The sequence below is a fragment of the Otolemur garnettii genome, unplaced genomic scaffold, assembly GCF_000181295.1.
Source record: "Otolemur garnettii isolate 467f Iridium unplaced genomic scaffold, OtoGar3 scaffold00017, whole genome shotgun sequence".
Taxonomy (NCBI): domain Eukaryota; kingdom Metazoa; phylum Chordata; class Mammalia; order Primates; family Galagidae; genus Otolemur; species Otolemur garnettii.
The window spans coordinates 3,036,772-3,060,848 of NW_003852412.1; the positions used below are offsets into that span (position 1 = coordinate 3,036,772).

General features: G+C 41.8%; 1 protein-coding gene across 1 annotated transcript in view; it reads left to right on the forward strand.

The window, feature by feature from the left end:
* Nucleotides 1-23,612, forward strand: part of LOC111723920 (microtubule-associated serine/threonine-protein kinase 4-like) — a 175,316-nt gene extending 151,704 nt beyond the window's left edge. The window contains exons 3-4 of the mRNA XM_023510857.1: nucleotides 20,376-20,500; nucleotides 23,562-23,612. Coding sequence (XP_023366625.1) covers nucleotides 20,376-20,500; nucleotides 23,562-23,612 — 176 coding nt within the window. The remainder of the gene's footprint in view (nucleotides 1-20,375; nucleotides 20,501-23,561) is intronic.
* Nucleotides 23,613-24,077: the final 465 nt, after the last annotated feature.

Sequence of the window (24,077 nt, forward strand, 5' to 3'; positions counted from 1 at the left end):
ATGGCTTGTGTGTGGATAGATGAAGAGTTAGAGATGGCTTGTGTGTGAATAGATGAAGGGTTAGAGATGGCTTGTGTGTGGATAGATGAAGGGTTCTCCAGAGGCGCAGAACCAGCAGGGGGTGTGTTTGTGTGTATTATGTATTAAAGGGCGTTTACCATGGAGAATTCGCTCATGTGATTATAAAGCGAAGTCCCATGACAGCTGTCTAGAAATGCAGGAATCAGAACAGTGGGTAGTGTGGCTCAGCTGAAGGCCAAAAGCCTGAACACCAGGAAACTGACATTGCAGCCCCCGTCTGAGGCCCAAGGCCTGGGAGCCCCAGCTGGTAAAGGGTCAGAGTCAAAGGCCAGAGAACCTACAGCCTAATGTCCAAGGGCAGGAGGAGCAAAGGTGTCCTGCTCTGGAAGGGGGAGAGCAGGCGGAGCATCCCCTCCTTCTGGCTGTTCTGTTCTGGACAGTGCCCGCCCACGTGGAGGGCAGGTCTTCTCTCCTGGTCCACACCCTCCCAAACATGCCCAGAAACAGAGCTCACTGGCTGTGTGGGCATCCCTCAGTTCTGTCAGATTGACACCTGAAGTTACCTGGCACAACAGATAGAAGGAGAGATGGCTCATTTGAGAAGTTGTGCTGTGAAAGGGCTTAGAAATAAAAGCTGTGATTTGGAAGGACGTGAGGGGTCAGAGCCATCTTGGGGCACGAGTCACAGAGCATGTTTGAAAGGTGTTGAGGATGGTTTTGATGAGAGAGATGATAACTGAAGAGGCGTTTGGAGGAATGGGGTGGGGGAATCTAGTGCACACATTAGAGGGTTGGCCTTTCCTGGGCGGAGGGACGCTTCCTCCACTCCAGCAGGAGGGAGGAGGAGAAGCAGGTAATGCAGGTCCATCTCTGCATGGTGCGCCACTCAGCGATCCAAAGGAGGGACTACAGATACCCACGGCAGCCTGGGGAACTCTCCAGAGAATCATGCTGAGTGACAAAGAGTCAATCCCAAGGTTATATAGAGAGGTCCGTTTATACAGAGGGTACCAAAATGTGTGTACACATTTTAAGATGGAAAAAGCTGTATTAAAATTATAATACTCAAATCACATTTGACTTCTGCAATTGCAAGAGATGAGAGATATGATATATGAGATAAATGTTATCAGCATACATTATTACAATTTTAATATACTTTTTCCTTTCTTAAAATGCATATATATTTTTGTCACCTTCTGTGTACATACGTTCTTGATGTGACAGAGTCATAGAAATGTAGAACTGATTAGTGGTTGCCAGGTTTTGGGAGGGAAATGTAGGCAAGGCGGGACAAAGGGCAGCTTGAGAGCCTTGTGTTGAGGGGCCTGCCCTACACCTTGGCGGAATCCATGTCAATACCCTGGCCCTGAGCGGGCACTGTAGTTTAAGATGTTACCGTTAGGGGAAACTGGGTAGAGAGGAGTTACCTGAGGATATCTGTATCTACTGTTACTACAGAGTAGGTTTGATTTACAAAGTGTCCCTTTCCATACCACTGATTTAAAAAAATTAGCTTTTTTAGCTGGGCGTTATGGCAGGTGCCTGTAGTCCAAGCTACTCCAGAGGCTGAGGCAAGAGAATCACCTAAGCCAAGAGTTGGAGGTTGCTGTGAGCTGTGTGACACCACAGCATACTACCCAGGGCGATAAAGTGAGACTCAGTCTCAAAAAAACAAAAAAAGCAGGTTGTTTAATAGATTTAGTGGCATCACTTGTCTCAGTGCGTAGTGAGACGCCTGATGGGGTTCGGGGAGTTAAATAGGAATTGAGGAGAGAAGAAAGTATGAAATAGTCTTGAAGAACAGGGAGGCAGCTGTAAATAGGAGGACTTCTTGGTAACATTGACAGCCCATTTTTAAGTTCTGAGACTGTGAATTGAGAGTGAAGCCTGTCTATGTGTTTGTATAGAATACCAGGGGCTTTTATGTGCTGGGTGGTTTGGTCCCGCAGAACATAACAGAGAGGCCTGAATGAGGGTCGCTCACGAGAGGGGTGGGAGGGTGGAGCTGAGCTGTGGGAATGAGAGGATGCTTCAGTGCCCATGCTGGGATTCTTCCAGGGGTTGCTTGGAAAGTGGACTAGAAGCTGGGACTTGGGTGCGTGGTAGGGCTGGGGACCGAGTGGTGGCTGGGCTGGATTTGACTTAACCAGCCCCTGATAGAGGAGTAAAACATTAATTGGGTCACATGTCACTTCATGGGGGGGATTTTGTTATTGTGTGGCCATCATAGAGTGTATATACACAGAGCTACATAGTGTAGGCTGTACATACCTGGACTGGAAGGTATGGCCCACTGCTCCTGCAGGCATTTGTAACACAGTGGTAGGTATGCAGGTACCTAAAGCTGGCTACAGCAGAGGCTGTGAAGATACAGTATCATATGCTTATGGGACTTCCCTGCTACATGTGGTCTGTTGACTGGTGCATGAATGTATTTTGAAATTTGGCACACTAAGAAACTTTGAAAGGTCAAAGATCTTTACAGTTCTTGTACATGCTACTCTCTTGTGACAATCTCAGTTTGGGTTCTTCGTTCTTGGTCAGCGATGGGGGCAGGGGTGTGTGCAAATCCACAAGTCACACTAGAGGCTTTACTCACTTATAAACTTCCTGCTTCTATTTGTTTTCTATTTCCTAATGTTGAAGGCACATAACCAAGGGCAGGAATTGTTTTAATTTGGTGCAGTGTTCTGTTCTAGAACTTATAAAATTGGGTAGTTCATTGACAATAGTTTATGAAGCTGGAGAATGCCTCTACCTGTTTCCCTGAGTCTCACCAGGCAATGAAGAGGCAATGTTAACATCTTCCTGGTGTGAGTGTGTGATTTTAAGGAGCCTTGAAAACCATTTATTGTCTTCACTGCACCTAGGTCAGTTTATATCCTGGGTGTTTTGTTTGCTGTCTAGGTGTTTTTGGTGTATTTTTGTGTTTGCAGTTTTTCCTTGTCAGGGTAGGAAAGTCCCATGAGACCAAGACTTAATGGGACACACAGCTGTCAGCTAGTTCCTCTGGCAGATGCTGCCTCCCAGTGGCTCTGTCAGGCGCCTTCTGCTGTACCTCGTCTCCCATGCAGATGGTCTACTGATGAGCCATTGCCCTTCTAACGGGCTCACATGGTGATTCTCAGGCCCTGGGTCACCTCGTGCTTAGGAACTGCCAAGTGGCCACCACCTTGTTCACAGCCAGACTGTGGCCTCTCATAAGCACAAATTTCTCCTTCAGGCATTTTGCAAGGTGTGATTGGAGAATTAATTAAGGAAAGAGGCTAAATAGGACTTGACACTCAAATGCATTTCTTTGGTAGGGAGATACAGATGAGGGACTGGGCTGTTCACTTTGATGTATACAGTGAGCTCCAGAGAGTGCTGGAATCAGCAAAACTAGATCAGCAAAACTGGCTCTTCAGAGATAGGACAGTTCTCTGCCCGACAGGGTTTGAAGGACTTAAAACTTAGTCCTGAGTATTCATTAAGGAGATGTTTTCCAGAGCAGGGGGGGTTTCTCTTTAGATTTTTGAAGCACCTTTTGCAGAACAGAAAGTGACTTGGGCTTTAACTCACTGTTGAGACAGAATGTCAGGATTGCCAGGGCAGGAAAATATTGAGACACAACTGAACCATTATCATCTACGCACTAAGTTGGCCTTGACCTTCAGCTGGGGGTGTTGGACATGGCCAACCAAATCTAGTAAGTGAAATTCTTCCATATACACCAGAGAAGAGATTGGCCAGCTGGCCATTTAAGGGTTTTGCTGGCATGATTTTAAATATATTTCTATCAGAATGAAACAGACTTTCAGGAAAGGTCTGTATACCAATTAGACTAATGCAGAAATAAGCCAAAAATGTATAGAATATTAAGTTCCACAAAGGTTCCCCCTATCACTTATAATCTATGTTCTCGTGTGAGTCTATAAATAATAGACTTTTGTCCTTCCTGAGGGAAAAATGAGTTTATTGGATATATATAATGAAAACTTAAGTTATTCTTCGCCTGAGCCCAAGAGCTGGAGGTTGCTGTGAGCTGTGATGCCACAGCACTCTACCAAGGGCATAAAGTGAGACTCTGTCTCTTAAAAAAAACAAACAAACAAACTTAAAACTTCTTTTAGAATAAGAATTTGATTTTAAGTGGGTTTTTTTTTTTTTTGCATTTTATTAAGGTGTTAAGCTTTTTGAAGAGGCATAATCACGTTTTCTTTCCACTGGCTGTCCCCCTCTTACCCCCATTATTTCCCTGAAAGTCTGTCTCATTCTGATAGAGAATGGACTACAGCCTGGGCGTGGCTCTGCCTGGGTTTCCCATCCTTTGGGAACTGTGCACCTTTACGTTCTGAAAAGCATGCATGTGCCAGGCTTATCATCTTCATTCCTTAAATGTGCAGCTTGTAAGAGATGAGAAGGTCTGGCTCCCTGTGGGTCTGTGGTATCTATGAGGAAGCCACAATGTTTATTAACTATTGAATCTCACACTTAGCAGCCCTCAAGTGACTGGAGAGGAGGAGATGAAGTTGGGGAAGGTAAGGCCATGGTGGGTGTTACCATTTCATGTCACCTTGGAACCCTAGTACACAACTGGGTGTAGGTCACGGGCTCTTCTGGTGACATTTTCTTACTGGACAGTCAAGTAGCAGTGCAGTTACAGAGTGGTGCCCCACGAGGCACTAACTGCTCTTCTGCTGAGATTTGAGACTCGCACTGCACAGAGATCCTCTGGAGAGCAGAGGCAAGGTAGCAGGGTGTGATGCTGCCGTGATTAGAGGAGATGTAGATGAGAAAGGGAATGGGATCCTTGCCCTCAGCAGAAGGGAGTTTAAAGGTAGTGAGCAGGTGGAGGTGGCACCTTGGCATCTTACACTGCTGCTTCAGGGTGTAAGGACAGGGACAGAAAGTGGAGCTCTGAGGCCCAGATCTAGTCGCACGTCAGTCTCTACTCACTTTCTAGTCTTTGTGCCCTCGCCCCAAACCCTGTTCATGTGGTTCCTGTACTTTCTCCAGTGCGGCTTCTCTAGTGGAGCTGCTTGTGAGTGTCCCGTCACGGTCCTCTGAAACTGAGCACACCAGGCCGTCCGTCTCTTGCTTAAAATGCATTAGTGGCCAATCAAAGCTACTGGGATGCAGATTTTTGTTTTTTCACTTCCCAGATGGAAACTGATAACCTTGAGTTCCTGTCAGCTCCACAGGAAAAAGAACAGGCGAAGAAATGCAAATGCCACCGAGAGGGAAGTTTAAAGATTTATAAAAATTAGTGTTTCTGATATATTAATGACTTCAGTGGTGGTAGCCTGCATCTGTCATTGTCATGTTCCATTGTCATTCAAGTACTTAATCTACGCATATTGTCAGGGTGGAATTTATTTTCTCATGTCTGCCCGGCCATGTAATTTCTCTGCTCTTTGACAGTACTGTCTCAGGCCCCTGTGTCACCAGGGCCTGAAGGAAGAGTGGAGGGTAAGTCCCCTCCTTGCTTTTAACTCATTGCTGACTTGCTCACAGAGGGGAGAGGATAGAACTTGTGAAAGAGAGAACAATGTCATTTACATGCCCATTTCCTTCTTTCTGGACTCATGCTCAATGTGTCTCCTCTACAATCAAGTGTTGCCAATTTGATTGTATTTAGAAGCGGGCCTGTAAGAGGTGACCAGGCTACTGGGGCTGCTACTTGTTAATGGGATTAAGGTCCTTTTTATTTTATTTTATTTTATTTGAGTCTTACTATATTACCCTGGGTAGAGTGCCGTGGTGTCGCGCTCACAGCAACCTCAAACTCTTGGGCTTATGCGATTCTCTTGCCTCAGCCTCCTAAGTAGCTGGGACTACAGGCACCCACCACAGGGCCTGGCTATTCTTTGGTTGTAGTTGTCATTGTTGTTTGGTGGCCTGGGCTGGATTCGAACCCGCTAGCTCCATTGTATGTGGCTGGCGCCCTAGCCACTAAGCTATAGACACTGAGCCTAAGGTCCTTTTAAAAAGAGACTTCATGCAGCAGTGTTTGGTGAGCTTGTCATTCCAACTTGTGCTGTGTAAGGTGCAGCAAGAAGACCCTAGTCAGACCAAATGCTGAATTCCAGCCTCCAGAACTGTGAGAAATAAATTTCTGCACTTTATAAATTAAGCAAGTCTTAGGTTATTTTGTGTAGCAGCACAAACTGACTTAGACAAAGGATGCTCACCATAAATTATTAATGCTACTCCACATTCAACTTTGAGAAAGATTTGGCAGCTTCCTGGTCTCTATGAAGGCGTATGCATATGTTAAACAACAGACGGGGGCATTCATTGGTGTCTGCATGTGTGCATACCCGCACCACCTGCACTCCTGGTTTTTGTTTAGTGTCCCAATAATGTAGTACAGGCTAGTACTCCTGTCCTAAGTTACGCTGAACAGCAGTGATAATTATGTATATTGACCTTTGATTAAAACCTCTGAAACAGATTTCTCTGAGCTTAGAAACAAGGGTTTAGATTGGTCTGATAAATTTGAATTCTTTCTTTGATGGGAGCTGAATAACCCACTGTTTTTGTCTTTGCCTTGGTTGCCAGGAATCTCAGTGCAAAGCATTTTGTTTGTTTCAATTTGACTTATTTTGCTGGCTTTTGGCTGTAGTGATATGTACACACACATGTGTATATACATATGTATATATGTGTATATACATATGATATATCATTACATATATATTTATTTTTATATAGAAAATATACATTTATATATGCATAAGACATATATATAAATAACATAAAAAATAGAGGGAAATAACCCATCATGCACACCCCCAACATGATGAGTGTTGTTACTTCCTCCCCTCCCTTAAGTGGGAAAAACAGAAATAAAGCACATAATCTTTAAAGCCCTTTTCCGACATTCAAATTCCATTCCAAATACCTTTGTGCTACTTTAGCTGACTCTTCTCTCTCTCTGCTGTGATATCATCTTCTATTGTTCTTAAAGGATAGATCACTTTACTTTCTATTACTTACTACCTATCATCCCTTTTACCAGTTTAAAAATTCTTTGAGAAGTTTTCTTTGGGTCCTAATACAGATACCAAATGAAATATGGGGCACTCAATTAAATTGCAATTCACATAAACAACTAATAATAATTTAATTATATGCCTAATGCAGTATTTGGAGCATACCTATTCAGATTTATTTGAATTCAGATATATTTAGGCTTCCTGTATTTTTGTTTGCTCAGTCTGGCCATCCTATCAGTAAAGCTAGAATGGTTCTGCACCTAGATGTTATCAGAAGTGTTGTCTCATAGAGGCCTGCATGGTGTGAATGGCAGGAATTTAGAGGTATTGCACATAGGCATTAATTCTACATCCTTTTCTTGTGGGTTTTTCCCCTTTATCTGCTTAGTCACATTGGAGCCAGGACTGTCTTTGCACATGACTCTGAGCGGATCTGACATGCGGTCGGCTGCGTGTGTGCAAGTCTGTGTGCACGTGGCACATCACGAGGCCTGCAGTAGTCAACAGTGCTTTCTGTGGATTCCGATAATGGGAGAGTAGCTACATTTAATGGACTGGCTAGAAGAAAGCTCTCAGGCTCTCAAGCTTGAGAGAGGACCATTTGGAGGGTGATTTGAGGAACCAAATGACTACCTTCCCCCACCTCAGCCCGCTGATTTCCCCATAAACACACCTGGATTGAAAGGACTGCTGAGTAGCCTGGCAAAACCGTTGCTATAAACCATGAGGCTCTGACTTGGGAGCCCAGGGTTACTAAATGTCGCCTAAGCTTTCAGAAGTAGTCAGTGGCTAAACGACAGACCAGAAATAAAAAGGCAGATTTCCAGCCACAAACCTGCCATTAATTTTAAAGCAGTGCTAAGGCATTCGTGAAGTTAATCTTGCCTTTGATTTCTTCTTAAAAATAAGGGCATTGTTATATTTTGTAAAGCACTTAGAGATTTGTTAAGATTTAATTCAGGTATGGGGTTAGTTCCTAGATCCTCTTGTTTTGAATTCAGCTAGAGGGAGCATCACTCTCTTAGTAAGGGAAGAGGCAGGAGCCTAAACAATGCCTGACTGAGATCTCTCATTCCAGAATTAGGGCCATTTGGAGGCACTGGAGATCTGCTATGTGGTATTTTTGAAGGAATATATTATGGTTATAGTGTAGATTTTTTTTGCTTATTCATTGTTCAGTATTAACGAGCATTTTTTAAGACAAAAACCTTCGTTAGGCAGCATACACAGACATTGTTATTGAGGAGGAGGAGAAGAATTTGAAATCTACTGGAATAGATTCAGCATAGAACTAGAGACTAATCCATGGAAATATATGTGGAAATACTTGATAGTGTGAATTAGTCTGTATATAGACATTTCCTTGTAAAAATAGAGAACATGTTAGGAGATTTGGACTTGTCTGGAAATTTCTGCTTAGATTGCAATATGGAATTTATTTTTTCCCTGCTTTTTGTTTCTTTTGTAAAACTCCTGGTCCCTAATTCCTCCACGGCCTTTGTCAGAACTGTTTAGATGTAGGGCAGCTGTCAGAAATGTTTAGCATCGCAGGGCTGCCAGTGACATCTGGGTTCATCGATCAAAGCATCTGGGTGTGCAAAAGAGTGTTATTGAGTGGGATTCATAAAGTCTTTGCAAAGTAAGATATGTGTATAAGTTGTCCTCTAGTATATTGAGGTTAACCTGCCTACTTTGAAAATATATATGTTATATTGTGGAGGTGGTAGACTCCTTTGGAGATGGTTTTTAGAAGACAAAATCAAACCCAGAAGTGACACAATCTCTTCCATATCAAGTTTAAAGCCTAGGAATCTTTTTCATTATCATTATTATAAAACAAATAGCTGAACTAAGTTTGCGTATTCTAGGTAATGGGGAACTAAATAATGGGAAAATATGATCCCTGGGAGAACTAATGAGAGACAGAATGGAAAATCAATATGAACAAAGTATCTGATGCTGTAAAAGCCCAGTGTTTTCCACATGTGAGATGTGTGCTAGGTGTGATGAGGGGCTGCAAAGCCAGCTGGGATGCAGTCAGTCAATGCTGAGTTTACAATATAGGAGAGTGTTTTGTGCGTAGAAATAAATGGCACTCTGTACAGCCCACCCCACACAGAAACAGGTGGGGGCAGTAGGAGAAGGTAAGGCTGTTTGCACCTCTAGTGCTGGATTCATTGCCAGTGGTGCCAAATGGGTAAAATGTCCTGCAGGGGGCCTGGACCACCACAAACTGCAGGTTCAGCACTGTGCTTGGCTCTTGACGTGTGTTACCTGCTATCATCATCACCGAGGTGAGGAAATGGAAACTCGGAGAGGAAAAGTAATTTATTCAACTCTGTAGCTAAGAAATGGTGAAGCCAGGATGTGGCCTGCGTCTGATTCCTTCCCCACTCTGTGCTCCTGAGTCTACCTGGTGGATCAAGAGCAAAAAACAGGTATCCCAAAGTACCCAGTGCTTGAGAGAATTTGATCTGATCTGAGGATGACACCCAGGAGGGAGACCCTTGCCAGGAAGAGCTATTTAGCAGTAGAAGGAGGAGGATTATAGGCTTTCTATTTTCCAGTGGTAGGGTAGGCTCTGTATTTACATTCTGAATTAATTCTCAATCACCATTGTTTTACAGAATGTTTATGTGAACTGAGGCTTTAGGAGGGTAGGAAGCCTGACCAAGTTCACATAGCTACTACATGATAGTAGTCAGGGTTTGAATTCAGGATTTGAATTTCATGCCTGTGGCCCAGTGATGATGGGCTTGAAATCAACAGTTTGATTTCGTGAATTTAGAAATTTTAGGGTCTTTTCAGGATTGGAAGGTGCAGTGGACACATTTAGAGGGAGTGCAAGTTTGGAAAGGATTGTGCCAATGGGGTTGAGAAGTCAGAGTATCATAGGGAGAAGAAGGAGATGACTCTTACTCATTTGGTTATTATTTTAAAGAGGGCAAGGTCCTGGTCCTCAGGGAGGTTTTAGGAAGGCGGGAGGCGTGAGGAAGAGGAGGACAACCTGACGGCTCTGACAAGTAGCTTAACAGCTGCCCCACATATCCACAAAATGACTCGGAGAAAAAATGGTTCTATTTATTTGCCATTTCCTTCCATATATCTTGCCAGCAGCATTCATCAATATCTGTCATTTCCCAGGGGGTTTAGACACGTCTAGCAATTCATTCTACTGAATTATATTTCAATACGTGAATTGAGGCAGGCCAGATTGCAGATGTTAACCCTGACCTCTGCCCAGCCTCACTCAGACACTGCCACCACCCAGCTCACTGGGGTCTCCTTCAGGCAGACAGACAGACATTCCAAGCAACGTTGTTTAGGGTCAGAGTCTTGATGCTGTGTTCTCATTAGAGTAGGCTCTATTAACACTTCCTTACAAACTCAATTTTAAGTTGCCACATTAGCCTTTGGTTTATGCAACTGGAGGTTAGGGCCAAGCCATTACTTATTTTTTGGTAAGAATTTTAAATCCAGATAAGTATCACCTGAAGAGTGACTGCCTTGATAATCTAGGCCAGGTGTCCTCAATCTATGGCCCACAGGCCACATGTGGCCCACCTAGGACATTTATCCAGCCCGCTGGGTGTTTTTGCCGCCGCTGCCTGTCCTGCTTAGCAGCCGACTCGTCCTGGGGTCGCAGTCCGGCTCTCCAGCAGTCTGAGGGACAGTGAACTGGCCCCCTGTTTAAAAAGTTTGAGGACCCGACCCCTGGTCTAGGCAATAGGGAGTTGGTGGCCAGAGCTGGTCTCCTTGCCGAACAAGAGAATTTGCTGGTGTTGTATACATACACCAAGAGGCAGTGATGTAGTTGGTAATGAGAAAAACATTATAGCCCACCAAGCGCTAGCAGGTGCATTATAATACTTGATCCTAATATGTGTCCTTATTAGAATTTGACTGAGAGCAGTAATCTTGGTAAATAGAAGAAATACTGTTTCTTTATGAGTAAGTTAAGAAAAAGCAAAAGAAAGGCCACGTATTTTTCTCTGTAAGTGTGACTTTGAATCATTTCCATTTGAAAATGTACTGCATGTTGGCATTTTTGCCTTTTATTATTAAATGGCAAGAGTAGCAGGGTGGCTCTCTGTTACTAAGGTTGAAAAGACCACTGTGCCTTTGATTCTCCTTGCCATATTACCCACACCAGAAGTTGTTTTTGATTTAAAACTGCAGCTGTGGTTGACAGTGGCAGTGACAGCTTGAGGTTCTGCTCCGTAGTCTCATGGTTTGTGTGAAGGCTTTGACTTCTGTATTGTAGAGATATGTGTCCTGTTAGTTTTCACCGGTCCCTAGTGCTCTCACACTGTGGAGTCGTGGTTTAGTGAACCCTTAAAACACTCGTCAGGTACCCAGTCTGTCCAGGCATACCCAAAAGAAACCGTTAACTTCTGAGTCCTGCCCCCCTTGCTATGAACCTCCTCTTAAAGCCTTCCTCTGACTCTGCCAGGCTCTTGTAATTAATGGTGTTGCCATGCCTTTTTGTGTTAAATATAGAATATTAGTGATGATATTCTTCTAAAGAGTAAAATTGAGCATCTGTGATAGATTTGAGTCTAGTGGCAAAACAAGAGTTTAGAAAAAAAAAATTGAGTCTTGTAGCAAAACAGACGGTTAATTTGATTAAGACGTCGTTACTGCACAATGTCACCCTTCTCTACTAGCCTTCTAAGAGACACGTGCTCTCCAATTTCAGTCCCTCACCAATTTGAGACCACTGGCTAGTAGGCAGTGATGTCTAAGATCTTAGGGTTAAGGTTCCACTTTGGACTTCTCTTGTGTGAGTAAGCACACCCCGCTTTTTGTTTTCAAGGCTAGAATAGCAATTCAGTATAGGAGGCAGTGAACTTCTGCACTCTCTGGTCACAGGTCTCTTGGCTTCTCAAATTGTATTTACTTATGCCATTAGGAATGATTTAGCAGCGTTGTTGATGCTATCTAGTACAGTCATTCTTTTGCAGTGAGGACAAGAAATTGGAAGTCAGTCACCCATGTGAGTGGGAAGATGAAAGCAACTATGTCTCTGTTGCAGTAGCACAGCTGAAGATGGATAAAGGGAGGCTGTAATTGCCCGTGAGGACGAGAGCCGCGTGGCGAGGGAACAAATGTTTAGGAGTGAGCAATGGGGCATAGAAGAAGAATCTCTGGGTGAAGATGGAGTTGAGGCATTGGCTGCTGAGTCATGGATTCGAACCAGATTCAGCGAGTGACTTATCATGGTCTCTACCCCTGTTTCATTCCCAAAGTTCAGTGGGTTCTTTCAAAACTCACTTCCCCTGACTTACAAATGACTGGAATGGCTTACGTTGCTAAATGCAGTTTGCAAGAGCAGGTGCTGATACAGTTAATGTGGTTACCTCGTTTTGGACAACGAAAAAGATCTCCTTGTATTTTCCACTCTAAGATCCAGTGATTTGGGCTGAACATGGGAGGGTTTTTTTTCTTTCATTGTGGTAAAAGTATACATAACAAAATTTTTACCATTTTAACCATTTTTACAAACACAAGTTAGTCACATTAAGTAAAACCATCAGCACCCTTCATCTGCAGGACTTTTCCATCATCCCAGACTGAAGCTCTGTGCCCATTTAATTAAGGACTTTCCTTTCTTCCTCCTCCAGCCTCTGGAAACCACTGTTGTACTTTCTGTCTCCGTGAGTTTGACGATTCCAGGTACCTTCAAACGGCGTCATACAGCATTCGACCTTGGTGACTGGCTTATTTCATTTGGCTTAATGTCTTCAAGGTTCATCCGTGTTGTAGCCTGACTCAGACTTTCCCTTCTCAGGCTGAGTGACAGTCTGCTGTGTGTATGTATCACATTTTGCATATCCGTCCATCCCTCCATGAGCGCTTGAGTTGCTTGCGACTGTTGTGAATAGTGCTGCTGTGAACATGTTTGCACCCTTGCCTTCAGTGAGATTCAGCAGGGGAGCCTTTACTAGAAGGTGAAGTGTTGGGGATGCCTCTCCTTTCAGGTCAGTGGCAGGTGTGCGCTTTCTGGGAGCTGCTGTGAGAGCTTCAGTAGATGGTCAAGTGAGCAGCAGGCTGCTAGCTAAAACCTATTAGCCAAGTATCTGTAAGATATAGAATAAGCCCACACACAGAGCATTTGGCCTCATCTGCCTGCTCATGGCACCACTGCTGTATTTGTTCCTATCCCTGTAGCCTCTGTGATGCTGCCCCTGTTCTTCCTCTCTCCCTGACATGCCTCTCCTACCTCATCCCGACCCTTGATAGTAACACACGGGCCACCTCAGCATCCCTTTGTTCCTGTTTGGTACTTTGGAGGGATGAACAGACTTTTTCAGAGTTCTCATGTGTGACTGAGCACCCATTGAAAGAGTGCTTTGTTACATAGTTATTGGGTCTTATTTTCCCCTTGATGTTCTGCTTGCAGTCCAAGTGGAAGAGTATGGACTACCAAATCTAAGTTGTACTTCAGGTGAGATGGAACTTTTTTAATGGAAGCTTTGAAATCTACTCAGGTACCATTATTCCCCAATGATCAAGTAGATCTCCACAGGCTATATTTAATCCTCTCTATAGCCATTCTGCTCGAATTATTACTCACTTACTATTTTCCCACTTCAGTGGGATACTTCCAGCTTTGAAGTGCTTTGAAAATGCACGTTCAAAAATATGCGTTTATGAAGTTCTTCTCGTTTCTTGGAATTCGGTATAGAAACAAAAGAAAAGGCATTCCAGGAAGGGTCATATGTATCCTCAGTAGAACTAAGGCACAACTGGGGTCTAGGCTCAGTAATCTTATGTATAAAATGCTATAAAACTTCTCAATGTAAGTAGAGGTCCCATGGCTAAAAGAGTAACAGTAACCAATATCAAACTCCATTCAAACAATCCTTACATCTGTGGTTGAAAACTAACAAGTTATTGTTTCATTCTGACCAACTGATTCCAGATTTAGCATAGACTTCCATTGCCTCTAAATTTCTAGTTATGTCAGTAGAAGGTATGATATTTTAATAAGTACATTATTTATGATTATTAGGATAAATATGCTTATGTAGGATTTTAGAAACATGTTTCCAAAGAGCATAGAGCTGATCAAAATTCCAGTTATAACAATACACTCAATTCAGTACTAAAATAGAGCAGCCAGATTGCTAGGCAAGCCCACCTCTCCTACAAATTGGAAATGGTATTATTCATTAATTTCCACCCTATGCAGCTGAATAATGCCATTGACAGATGCTAATTTTCTTAAATTGTAGGCAGCAAATGATGCATGACTACAACAGCAACACACTTTTTCGAGGCTCTTGGTAGTCATCAGAAAGCGAATTTATATAAAGTTTCATGTAATCACTACCAAGTGTGGCACTATGATAGTGCCTTTTAATGACTCCCTTAAATCCATCTGTTGTCCTTTTTTCCCTATTAACTCTAATGGGGGTCTAGGCAGGAATAAAACATCCCATGTGTTGTGCTAACAGCCCCTCCAATTTGTAATATTCACGTGATTCCTCAGGATAAGACCTGTGTAAGAATAATGACATCTAAAACTCATCGTAGCCTTATAAACATTTCACTGCATATGTACAGAAATGCTTCCTAATTTATTTTTGGACTGGTCTAACACAATTTTCTTTCTTGCTCACTTTATAATCTGATGTGTGTTGAGTAAGTAGCTCTTTGTATTCATTTTTTTAAGCTTATATTTGAGTGTCCATTCTGTAATTTAGTTTAGATTTTACAACAACTCTGTTAAGCATACCCCTGATTTATAGCTGAGGAACCTGAGACTTGAGAAGTTCATAATATAAGTGATGGAGTCAGCTTTGGGGTTCACAGTTGGTATTCAATAGTCTGACATTGAAGTCGGTTGACAACTGAAGCAATTAATTTTTACCATTGCCAAGGACCTTCACGTCCTGTTGGGTTTGAAGAGACTGTAAGATAAGAATATGGGCCAATCAGTTAGTGAATGTCTAAGGGTCATTTTTATGGTTAGGCTGTTGAGCTAAGTAAGGACCTAAAGGGTTATCTTCCATCTTGTTACCAAGACTGGATAGTTACAAGAGATAGTAACAAATGAAATATGTGCAATGGTGTCAAGTTGAGTGATTTCAGAGAGCCAGATGACATGCATGTCTTGTGACCAGTGTTCTTGTGCTTATATTTTGATTGCCCTGTGAGATTTAACAAAACTGAAGTGTTCAAAGTACAGCTTGGAGTGAATGGAGAAAAGGGGTGTGGTCCTGGTTTCGCTTCTCTGTGCTCCCCAGCACTGGTTCCGGATTGTGCCCAGTGTCTGACTTCACACTGAACCGTGCCTGGTCTCACTGAGCCAGGATCCTTTCATTTGAGTTTCCGGCACTGAGGACTGATCCAGGAACTGTTTATCACTGCTTTCATTCCATCCTCCCTCTGGAAGAGAAAGAGCTTTTCCTAATCATGGCTGCTGTGGCTTCAATGCTGGCACGATGACGAAGTTCCTCCTGGTTCCTCTTCGCCGCCATCCCCCCAGCTCCTTGAGTCCCCACCCAGGACCTTTGGTGTGTCCCCAGCATTCCCCGCATCCCAGAGGATGCCTGACCTGGGCCTTAGAAGCTGCCATTTTGAGGCATGGAAGGAACGTGTTCCTGGCTAGTTTGCCATGTTAGAATACAGAACACATTTTTTTGCTGTAGGAATCATTAAAAGCATATTATAAAATGTCATTTATAAAAAAATAGAGAGTTATTCAGTTCAACCCCATGTTCCTACCAGCAAACTTTATCAAAGGTTAATATTTGCTGCATTCTTCAGATACATTTAAACATTTAGTGTTAAATTTATTAAAGCTACAGGTCAAAAACTGAATTCTTCATTTAAACTTTTAAGTTGAACTAGCAGATCCACTATTCCCTGCAGGTAATCTTTAGAATAACAAATTCTGAACAAATGTAGCGTCTTTCTCCCTGTACCTACCCCCCATTTGTTCTGCCAGACATTACTACAACTCTGGATTTGTTGTTTATCACTTCTAAGAAATAGCAATTATTTTAATAGTATTTAGTATTTTTCTTTATTTCTTGTGGCCCAGCGTAAGAACCCAGTTACCATGTTTTATCCTGTCACTATGGCAGTGGTGGAAGATTCAGGTCTCAGAGGAAGTGAATAGTGACGTGTGTTGACTGCTTTCCATGTCCTAGACTGAGAGATGTAACTGTATTATCTCCTTTCACCTTATCTGCTATCTTGTAAGGTATTATCCCCATTTTAGAGATGGAAATTTGAGGTCAGACTAGTAAGAAGTGGGTTACAGGTACAAGTTTGTCTGATTCTAAGCCTGGGGTTTGAATCACTCTGTTCCCATTTTTCCAGATGATTTTCTATTTCTCTCTCTCTCTTTTTTTTTTTAGAGACAGAGTCTCACTTTGTTGCTCTCAGTAGGGTGCTGTGGCATCACAGCTCACAGCAATCTCCAGCTTTTGGGCTTAGACAGTTCTCTTGCCTCAGCCTCCTGAGTAGCTGGGACTACAGACGCCCGGCTATTTTTTGTTGCAGTTTGGCCGAGGCCAGGTTCCAACCTGCCACCCTCGGTATATGGGGCCAGCGCCCTACTCACTGAGCCACAGGTGCTGCCCGATTTTCTGTTTCTCTATATAATATGTATTCTTCTAAACATAGAATCATCCTATATTAATTTATCACTTTTTTTTTTTTTTTTGAGACGGAGCCTCAAGCTATCTCCCTGGGTAGAGTGCCATGGCATCATGCTCACAGCAACCTCCAACTCCTGGGCTCAAGCGAGTCTCCTGCCTCAGCCTCCCAAGTAGCTGGGACTACAGGCGCCCGCCACAACGCCTGGCCATTTTTTGGTTGCAGCCATCATTGTTGTTTGTCAGGCCCGGGCTGGGGATTCGAACCCGCCACCTTAGGTGTATGTGGCTGGCGCCTTAGCCACTTGAGCCACAGGCCCCGAGCCTTATCACTTTTTTTTAGCCTGAGCATATGTGATGAATATTTTCTTCTGGTAGATTGGGCTTTGGAGTCAGTATCCTGTTTTGCCCACTTATTTAACTATGTGTGTTTGCCTATTATGTAACCTCTCTGGATTTAAAAGGAAGATGGGACCAGGCATGGGGGCTCATGCCTGTAATCCTAGCACTCTGGGAGGCCAAGGAAGGTGGGTTGCTTGCACTCTGGAGTTTAAGATCAGCCTGAGCAAGAGCTAGACCCTGTCTCAAAAAATAAAACAAAAATAGCTGAGTGTTGTGGTGGGCATCTGTAATCCTAACTACTGAGGAGGTTGAGGGAAGAAGAAGTTCTGAGCCTAAGAGTTTGAGGTTGCTGTGAACTATGATGCCATAGCACTCTACTGAGGGTGACAAAGTGAGACTCTGTTGCAAAAAATAAAATAAAACAACCCACCCAACAGAAAATAATAGAGTTAAAACAAAGGTGGTAATATCTACCTCATGGTGTAATTAGGATGCTGTAGTGTCTGGCATATAATAGGGCCTTAATGTATTTTAGCTACTATGCTATACTTATAAATGAAATTTAAGAAAATGATCTGTTCAGTAGTATTCTTTTTGTTTGGATTTGATCAAGTAATGTTCACATAGTATAGCTTAACTGCATGCATTTTAGTCAACAAACATTGAACCTTTATCAAGTGTCAGTCTTAGGAATACCGAAGTAAACAAACCTGTGTCCTCACATCCTGGAGTTACAGGGAAACAGTCTAATAATTGTTTTCTATTAAAGGAAAAAAAAAAGACTTTTTTACTTAGAATTCTTAAGTGAACAAAAATATTTAATACTTGGCCTTTAAATTTTTCCATTATTAAATTTTCATATCTATCCTTAAGTTTTCTTTAAAATGAAGCATGTAGGGTAGAACAGCAGTGAGGCCAGAATAGATTCTGTTCGTCAGATAGACCTTGATATCATGTATCTTTTATACCTTCTATCATATCTCTTTTCCAAACACAAAGAAAATATAAAACTTAAAATATAGAAAAAGACATGGGGGGGAACCCCTGTGGATCCATATTAATGAAGGTTGGTATATTATATTTAATTTTTTTTTAGATTGGTATATTTTTAATATCCTTCAAAGACTGAGTTAAATTATTTATTCATGTAATACTAATAGTGCGTTCCTAAATGTAGTCTACACTTTTCCGGACCTTCTTCATTAATCTCCTGCTTTGGGGCCTCAGGGGAGGTATGTTTTACAAGCCCTTCTTAGTTTACCTTTTAGTTTATATTTCAGAATAAGGCAAGGAAAAAAAAAGATTTTAGACTTTAAATGTAACATTCCTTGTACAAAAATATGTTTGATTTTTTTGAAATGATAATTAGAACCACAAAAGCTGAATATATTTTATTTTCAGTGCTAGTGTTTGTTTTAAATAACATTTGTTATATTTAACTACTTAGAAAAGATCATAATCTATTATGTGGGATGGGCAGGGAGCAGGTGACAAAAATCACTGTAATCCTATTTTTGCAAGAAAATATATAGAAAGAAACTCTGGAAGAAAATCACTTAAAGTATTGATAGTGGTTTTTCTCTGGTTTATCATAGGTGATTTTTGTTCCTTGGTATATATTTATATTTTCTTCTTACAAATGAAAAGAAACTCATCCCAAGTAAAAAGGAAACTTTTCAATTTTACTGCTATTGTGGCTAAACAGCTAACATTTATTGAGTATTTATAAGATCTTCTAATCCCCTCGATAACTGTACATAGTCTATTCTATCCATTCCTGTTTCAGACATGGAAAAACCAAGGCCGAGAGAGGTGACTAATTTACTTCCCCAGTGTCTTCAGCTACAAGATCTCAAAAGCTGATCTAGTTTTTTTCCAGAGTCTATGCTTTCACTACATAATAAGAGAGTGAAAGAGCACTCTTGGTCGAATAAGAAGCCATTTTTTTCCTCAGCAACTAAAATATAATTTTCTGAAAGCACTTGGATTAAATAAAGCAGTGGACCTCTTAACATGGACAACTGAGAGGAAATGCCCCTAGCCCCTGTGTTTGGTAGTGCTGGTAGTTAGCATGTATGGGAATGGTAAACTAGTTAGTATACTGCAGCAGTTACTAACTAGTATGATGTGCTTGTGAAGTGCACTCCTAAGGGTAGAACAAGGAACAGATTTTGACTTTGTTTCAGGGCTACCAGCTACACACGTTCACAGGAGTGTGCAACCTTTTGGCTTCTCTGCACCACATTGGGAAAAGAGTTGTCTTGGGCCATACATTAAATACACAAACACTAGCTGATGAGTAGGTGTGTGTGGGGGGGAAATCTGTGCATAATTTTTATAACATCTGCCACCACAGATAAGCAAAAACATGCTCGTGTAATTTTCATGTGGTTCATGGGCCAGTTTGGACTCCTCTGCATGTAATGTCTTTTAATTCTGGAAAGGAATAAGCTGAAGTCTCCACGCATGGCCCTCAAATGATTCTATGAGTTCCTTGCTGTCTTTTCATTGTCTCTGTGTGTTTTCTGGGAAGAAAATGTCCACTTGTCCTTTTACCATTTAATAAATATTTGATGACCAGGCATTGTGCTAGCATAAAAGACAAGCAGATAAAAATCAAATATGGTCTCTGCTTTTAGGGTCCTTCATTACTATATGACTATTCACATCCATGTGTACTTTCCTGAAGTCAAAAAGCCTCATTTCTTGTGTGTTGATACTAGTTGAGTCCATGTATGAAGGAAGTAACAGAGTGAATTGGTTCAGCTGTTTGACTTTTAAAAGCATAAATGTATATATTAGAGTTCAAGGTTGATGGAAATTGCTCAGTGAACCTAGATTGACATTGATGTCCTGATTTATGCAAATAGATCCGATTATGTATCCTGCAGACACGGTTGGATGGCCACCTGCACTTGAGGGAGAGAGGCAAGGGTGAAGGTGAGAAGAGGCTCCAGCCCCATTTCACCTTGAAAGAACTTCACTTCCTTTTCCTTGGTCATAGTCTCCACTTTGTAGATGATTTTCTAATTGATTCCTAGCTCACTTTGCAAGTTAAGATTTTTTTTCAAAGAATGTTTAAAATGCACATGTTTATTTCTGTGATGCTAAGAATGCTTTAATGTATACAACACACACACATATATGTAAAATATGCACTTCACCCTACCCTGATGAAGCCACATAACTGTAGGGGATGAGTAGGTCAAGTTGGGTGTATGTGGGAAGACCGGGCCAGAACTGCCCACTGGATCTCCTGACTTAATAGGAACACTTTCTCTCTGGTTGCCATTAATAAATGTTATCTCTAAGAACGGCAGGAATAAAACTGAAGAAGGATAACAGGAAGGTTGGCAATTCCCCTTGCTGTGGCACTAGGGCCTGCCACTTAACATTGTATTCTCTTTAATCCCAACAGGGAGGTACCTCCTTCCAAACCCAGTGGCGGGACAGGCCTGGCCAGCCTCGGCGGAGACGTCCAACCTCGTGCGCATGCGCAGCCAGGCCCTGGGCCAGTCAGCGCCCTCGCTCACGGCCACCCTGGTGAGTGTCCTCTGGCACATAGCGCAGGTGGGGATTGCAGTATCTTACTGCCTCCCTACCTCTCTAGGAACTGCTTCAGTTTATTGAGTTTAATTAGATTTAAATTCACATATGTGACGTTAAGCACAGATTTGGCGATGTGAAATTTCATGCTTTCAGTGTGATTAATTTCCACCTCTCCACCCCAAATTTGGAGCATTTCTCTTAATTTTGCCACGTCTCCATCCTTCACCCAAGAGAAGTGAAAATGTTTTTAGGGCTCATGCCCGTAATCCTAGCAGGGTGGAAGGCAGGGGTATCACTTGCGGCCAGAGTTCCAGACCAGCCTGAGGAACATAGCAAGATTCCTGTCTTTATAAAAAGTTTAAAAATTAGGTGGGCATAATAGGGTGATTCTGTGGTCTCAGCTACTTGAGAGGCTGAGACAGGAGATTGCTTGAGCCCAGGAGGTCGAGGTTACAATGAGCTACGAATGGTCCACTGCACTCCAGCCTGGGTGACAGAGTCAGATTCTGTTTCTCTAACCAAAAAAATAAAAATTAAATAAAAATTAAAAATAAAACACCCGTGTATTCGTTATCTAGATTTCAATAATTAATATCTTGCCCAATTTATTTTCTGTGTGTGTGTATGTATATATATATGTATGTGTATAACATATCCACACACGTTTATGAACTATTTGAGGGTAACGTATATATCATAGCCATTTGTCATGACATTTATCTACTTGAGTAAATTTATGACTTGTAGTCCTATCCTCTGCTCTGCCCTCTGTATTTCAGTTTTATCAATGGACTCATTAATGATCTTTATAGCATTTCTCTTGCTCCATTGTAGGATCCAGCCTAGGGTCATGTATTGCATTTAATTGCCCATTCCATTAGTCCCCTCCAATCTGGAATCTTTTCACAGCCTTTCTTTGTCTTTTACGACATCAAAGTTTAGGAAGAATTTTTTTTGCTGGGTTATTTTTCAAGGGAATATTTTTCATGTTTGTCTGCTCTTTCCCTGGGGTGCAGGTCAGGTTTTGCATACCAGGCCAGAACACAGCCCTGGCGGTGTCGTGTCCTCTCAGGCCATAAGATGTGCAGGCTTGACTGTGACGTTAACTTTAATCATCTAGTCCAGGCGTTGCCTGATATTGCCACCACAGTTATGACTTTCTCTCTTGCAATTCATAAGCCAACTGAGGGGTGATACTTTCAGGCCATACACATATGCTTTCCATCAAAATTTTCCCCCAGATTCTTTTCTATGATGATTGAAAATGAAAATGGTAAGTTTTCCAACTTTAGCCCTCTCCACATTTACCACTTGGCATGCAGCATAAATATTTGTGTGTGTGTTAGCAGCGTGGCCTTGCACATTCCTTTTAATATTCTTTCTCCAGTATAAATTTTTAGTATTAACACAGTGCTTATTACTGGAAGTTGTTTTTTATTTTTTTGCTATTTTGTCCTTTCTTTGATTTAATTTTTGGATCAGCTGGTAACATCTGTATGTGTTGCTTTAGCATTGGTGGTAGGGTCATAGTGTATGGAAATAGGTTTTAAATATCTTTTATTGATGAAGATGCAAATAATATATGGTATCTTACAGTTCTTTGCATTGGTAATGAATTATGTTGGATATTTGGGAATCATACAGTAATGCAAAGCGGTTTGATTTAGGTTTAACCTCTAACTCTGCTTTTGCCATCAAATAAACTTGGGCAAGTCGTTTAGTTTCCCAAATTCCATCACCTCATCTGCACCTTCATGATGGAAAGAAGTATCATGTTGCCTACGAAGTCCCTTTCAACTCTAGAATTCCCTGATTCTCCTTTCAGAATAATTAAGATTCTCAATGTATAGTTTCTTTTGGGATATTTTGTGATTTCAAAATTGAGTATTTAAACAAAAATTCACCTTTTTCCTCACATGAAAAATTTGGGACTTATTTCTTAAAGATATAGTTAAAGAGATGGTAGAGAATATTTTCCTCTATTCTTTCACCGAGGCCAAAATGACTTTCTTCGTTGGGGGGGGGGAGGTTATTAAAAGCTTGTTTTATTGTGATCATTTACTTTTTAAGGAAAGAGGAGAATACTTCACAATTTGATTTTTTGGACAGAAGTGCTTTTTTTAGCCACTACAATGTTATTCTTCACATTTAAGTAGTAATCCTATGTGTTTATTGCCCAGTAAATCACTCAGATTAAAGCAACACCGTCACAAAGCAATATATCTTATTTCCTAATACTGGTAATCACATACCCAGAAGGAGAAACTGATTTATTCATTGACTAAAAATGCATGTCATGTGACCTAAGATATTTGGGAATGGTAAGGAGAACTGTTAATAGAACATATGAGAGGGGCACTTCCGATAATCTGTCTGATGCCATTCTTATTAAGGAATTACTTAAATCAATGGCTTACCTACCTGTAAGTTCTTATGTTTATAGTATTTGCTTAACATCAAAACTGGGGAAAATGCTGAAATACTATGTACAGCAAACTTAAAATAGCACTTGGCATATAACAAGTCTGAAGTAATGGCAATATTAATACTTCTGTTGTGACTGTTCCATGGTGGGTACACTTGGGCACAGAAGCCAGAATGTGATTAGCCATTTACTGCTAGATCGTGCAGGCTATCTAGTGATGGCCTTTCCTTTCAGAGGTTTCATTAGTTTCTAACAGGAGTGTGGGAAGCTGTTTGTTCCCCACCTTTCTGTTGTGTTAAGAGCAGCAGGGCAGAGCTGCCGGGCGGAGCACCACCTTGATTTCCTTATCGTTCTGCTGAGATGCGTCCAGATTTCTCTGCCATATCATTTAGTTCTGTCTGTAACTCAAGTGAATGTTACTGACTTTTCCTGTTTTTGGTGCCCTGTTGTAAAACTACATAGCTAAAGGGACACGTTAATCTGTGTTCTGTTTCTATCAAATTTGTATTGGATTCTGTCTACATTACCTCTGCCACTTACAATCCACGCACTGGGTAGAGAATGGTGCTAAAGAGATGAGTGCGTACACCTTTTAGAACCCTTTTTCCTTTTCCTTTTCTTCCAAACAAGTTGGTGTTTGTGGATGTGCACTGTGCGTGGGACATTGCTCAGTCTGACTGATTGTCTCCTCCGGCCACTCTCTCTCCCCTCCTGCCCCTGCTCAGAGCTGTGCCCATCCTCCCCTGCCTCCCTCACAGTGATCATGGTATACCTCTGTTTTTGTTCTTGGTGTTTGTGCCCAGTGTCTCCCTGCTAGACTGGAAGCTCCTTGAAGGCAGAACTCTTGTCTGATTTGACTTTCTACTCCTCGCTGCTTTTAGCACAATGCCTTGCATGTAGGAGACATTCGATAAATAACGTCAAAGGAACGGATAATTCTTCACGAAAGAGTGACAGATTCCGTTAGGTGAGAGTGATGGTGTGATTCTGCATGCTGTAATGGCCGGCTTAATACGACCATCCATCTGAAACCTCTATGGTTTTGCTGTTCACTGTGCATCTTACAATTCTAGTTAGCCTTGAAGTCCATATAGTCCAAATCCTGTTTAGTTCCACATCAGACACTCAGAAAACACGGTGACAAAA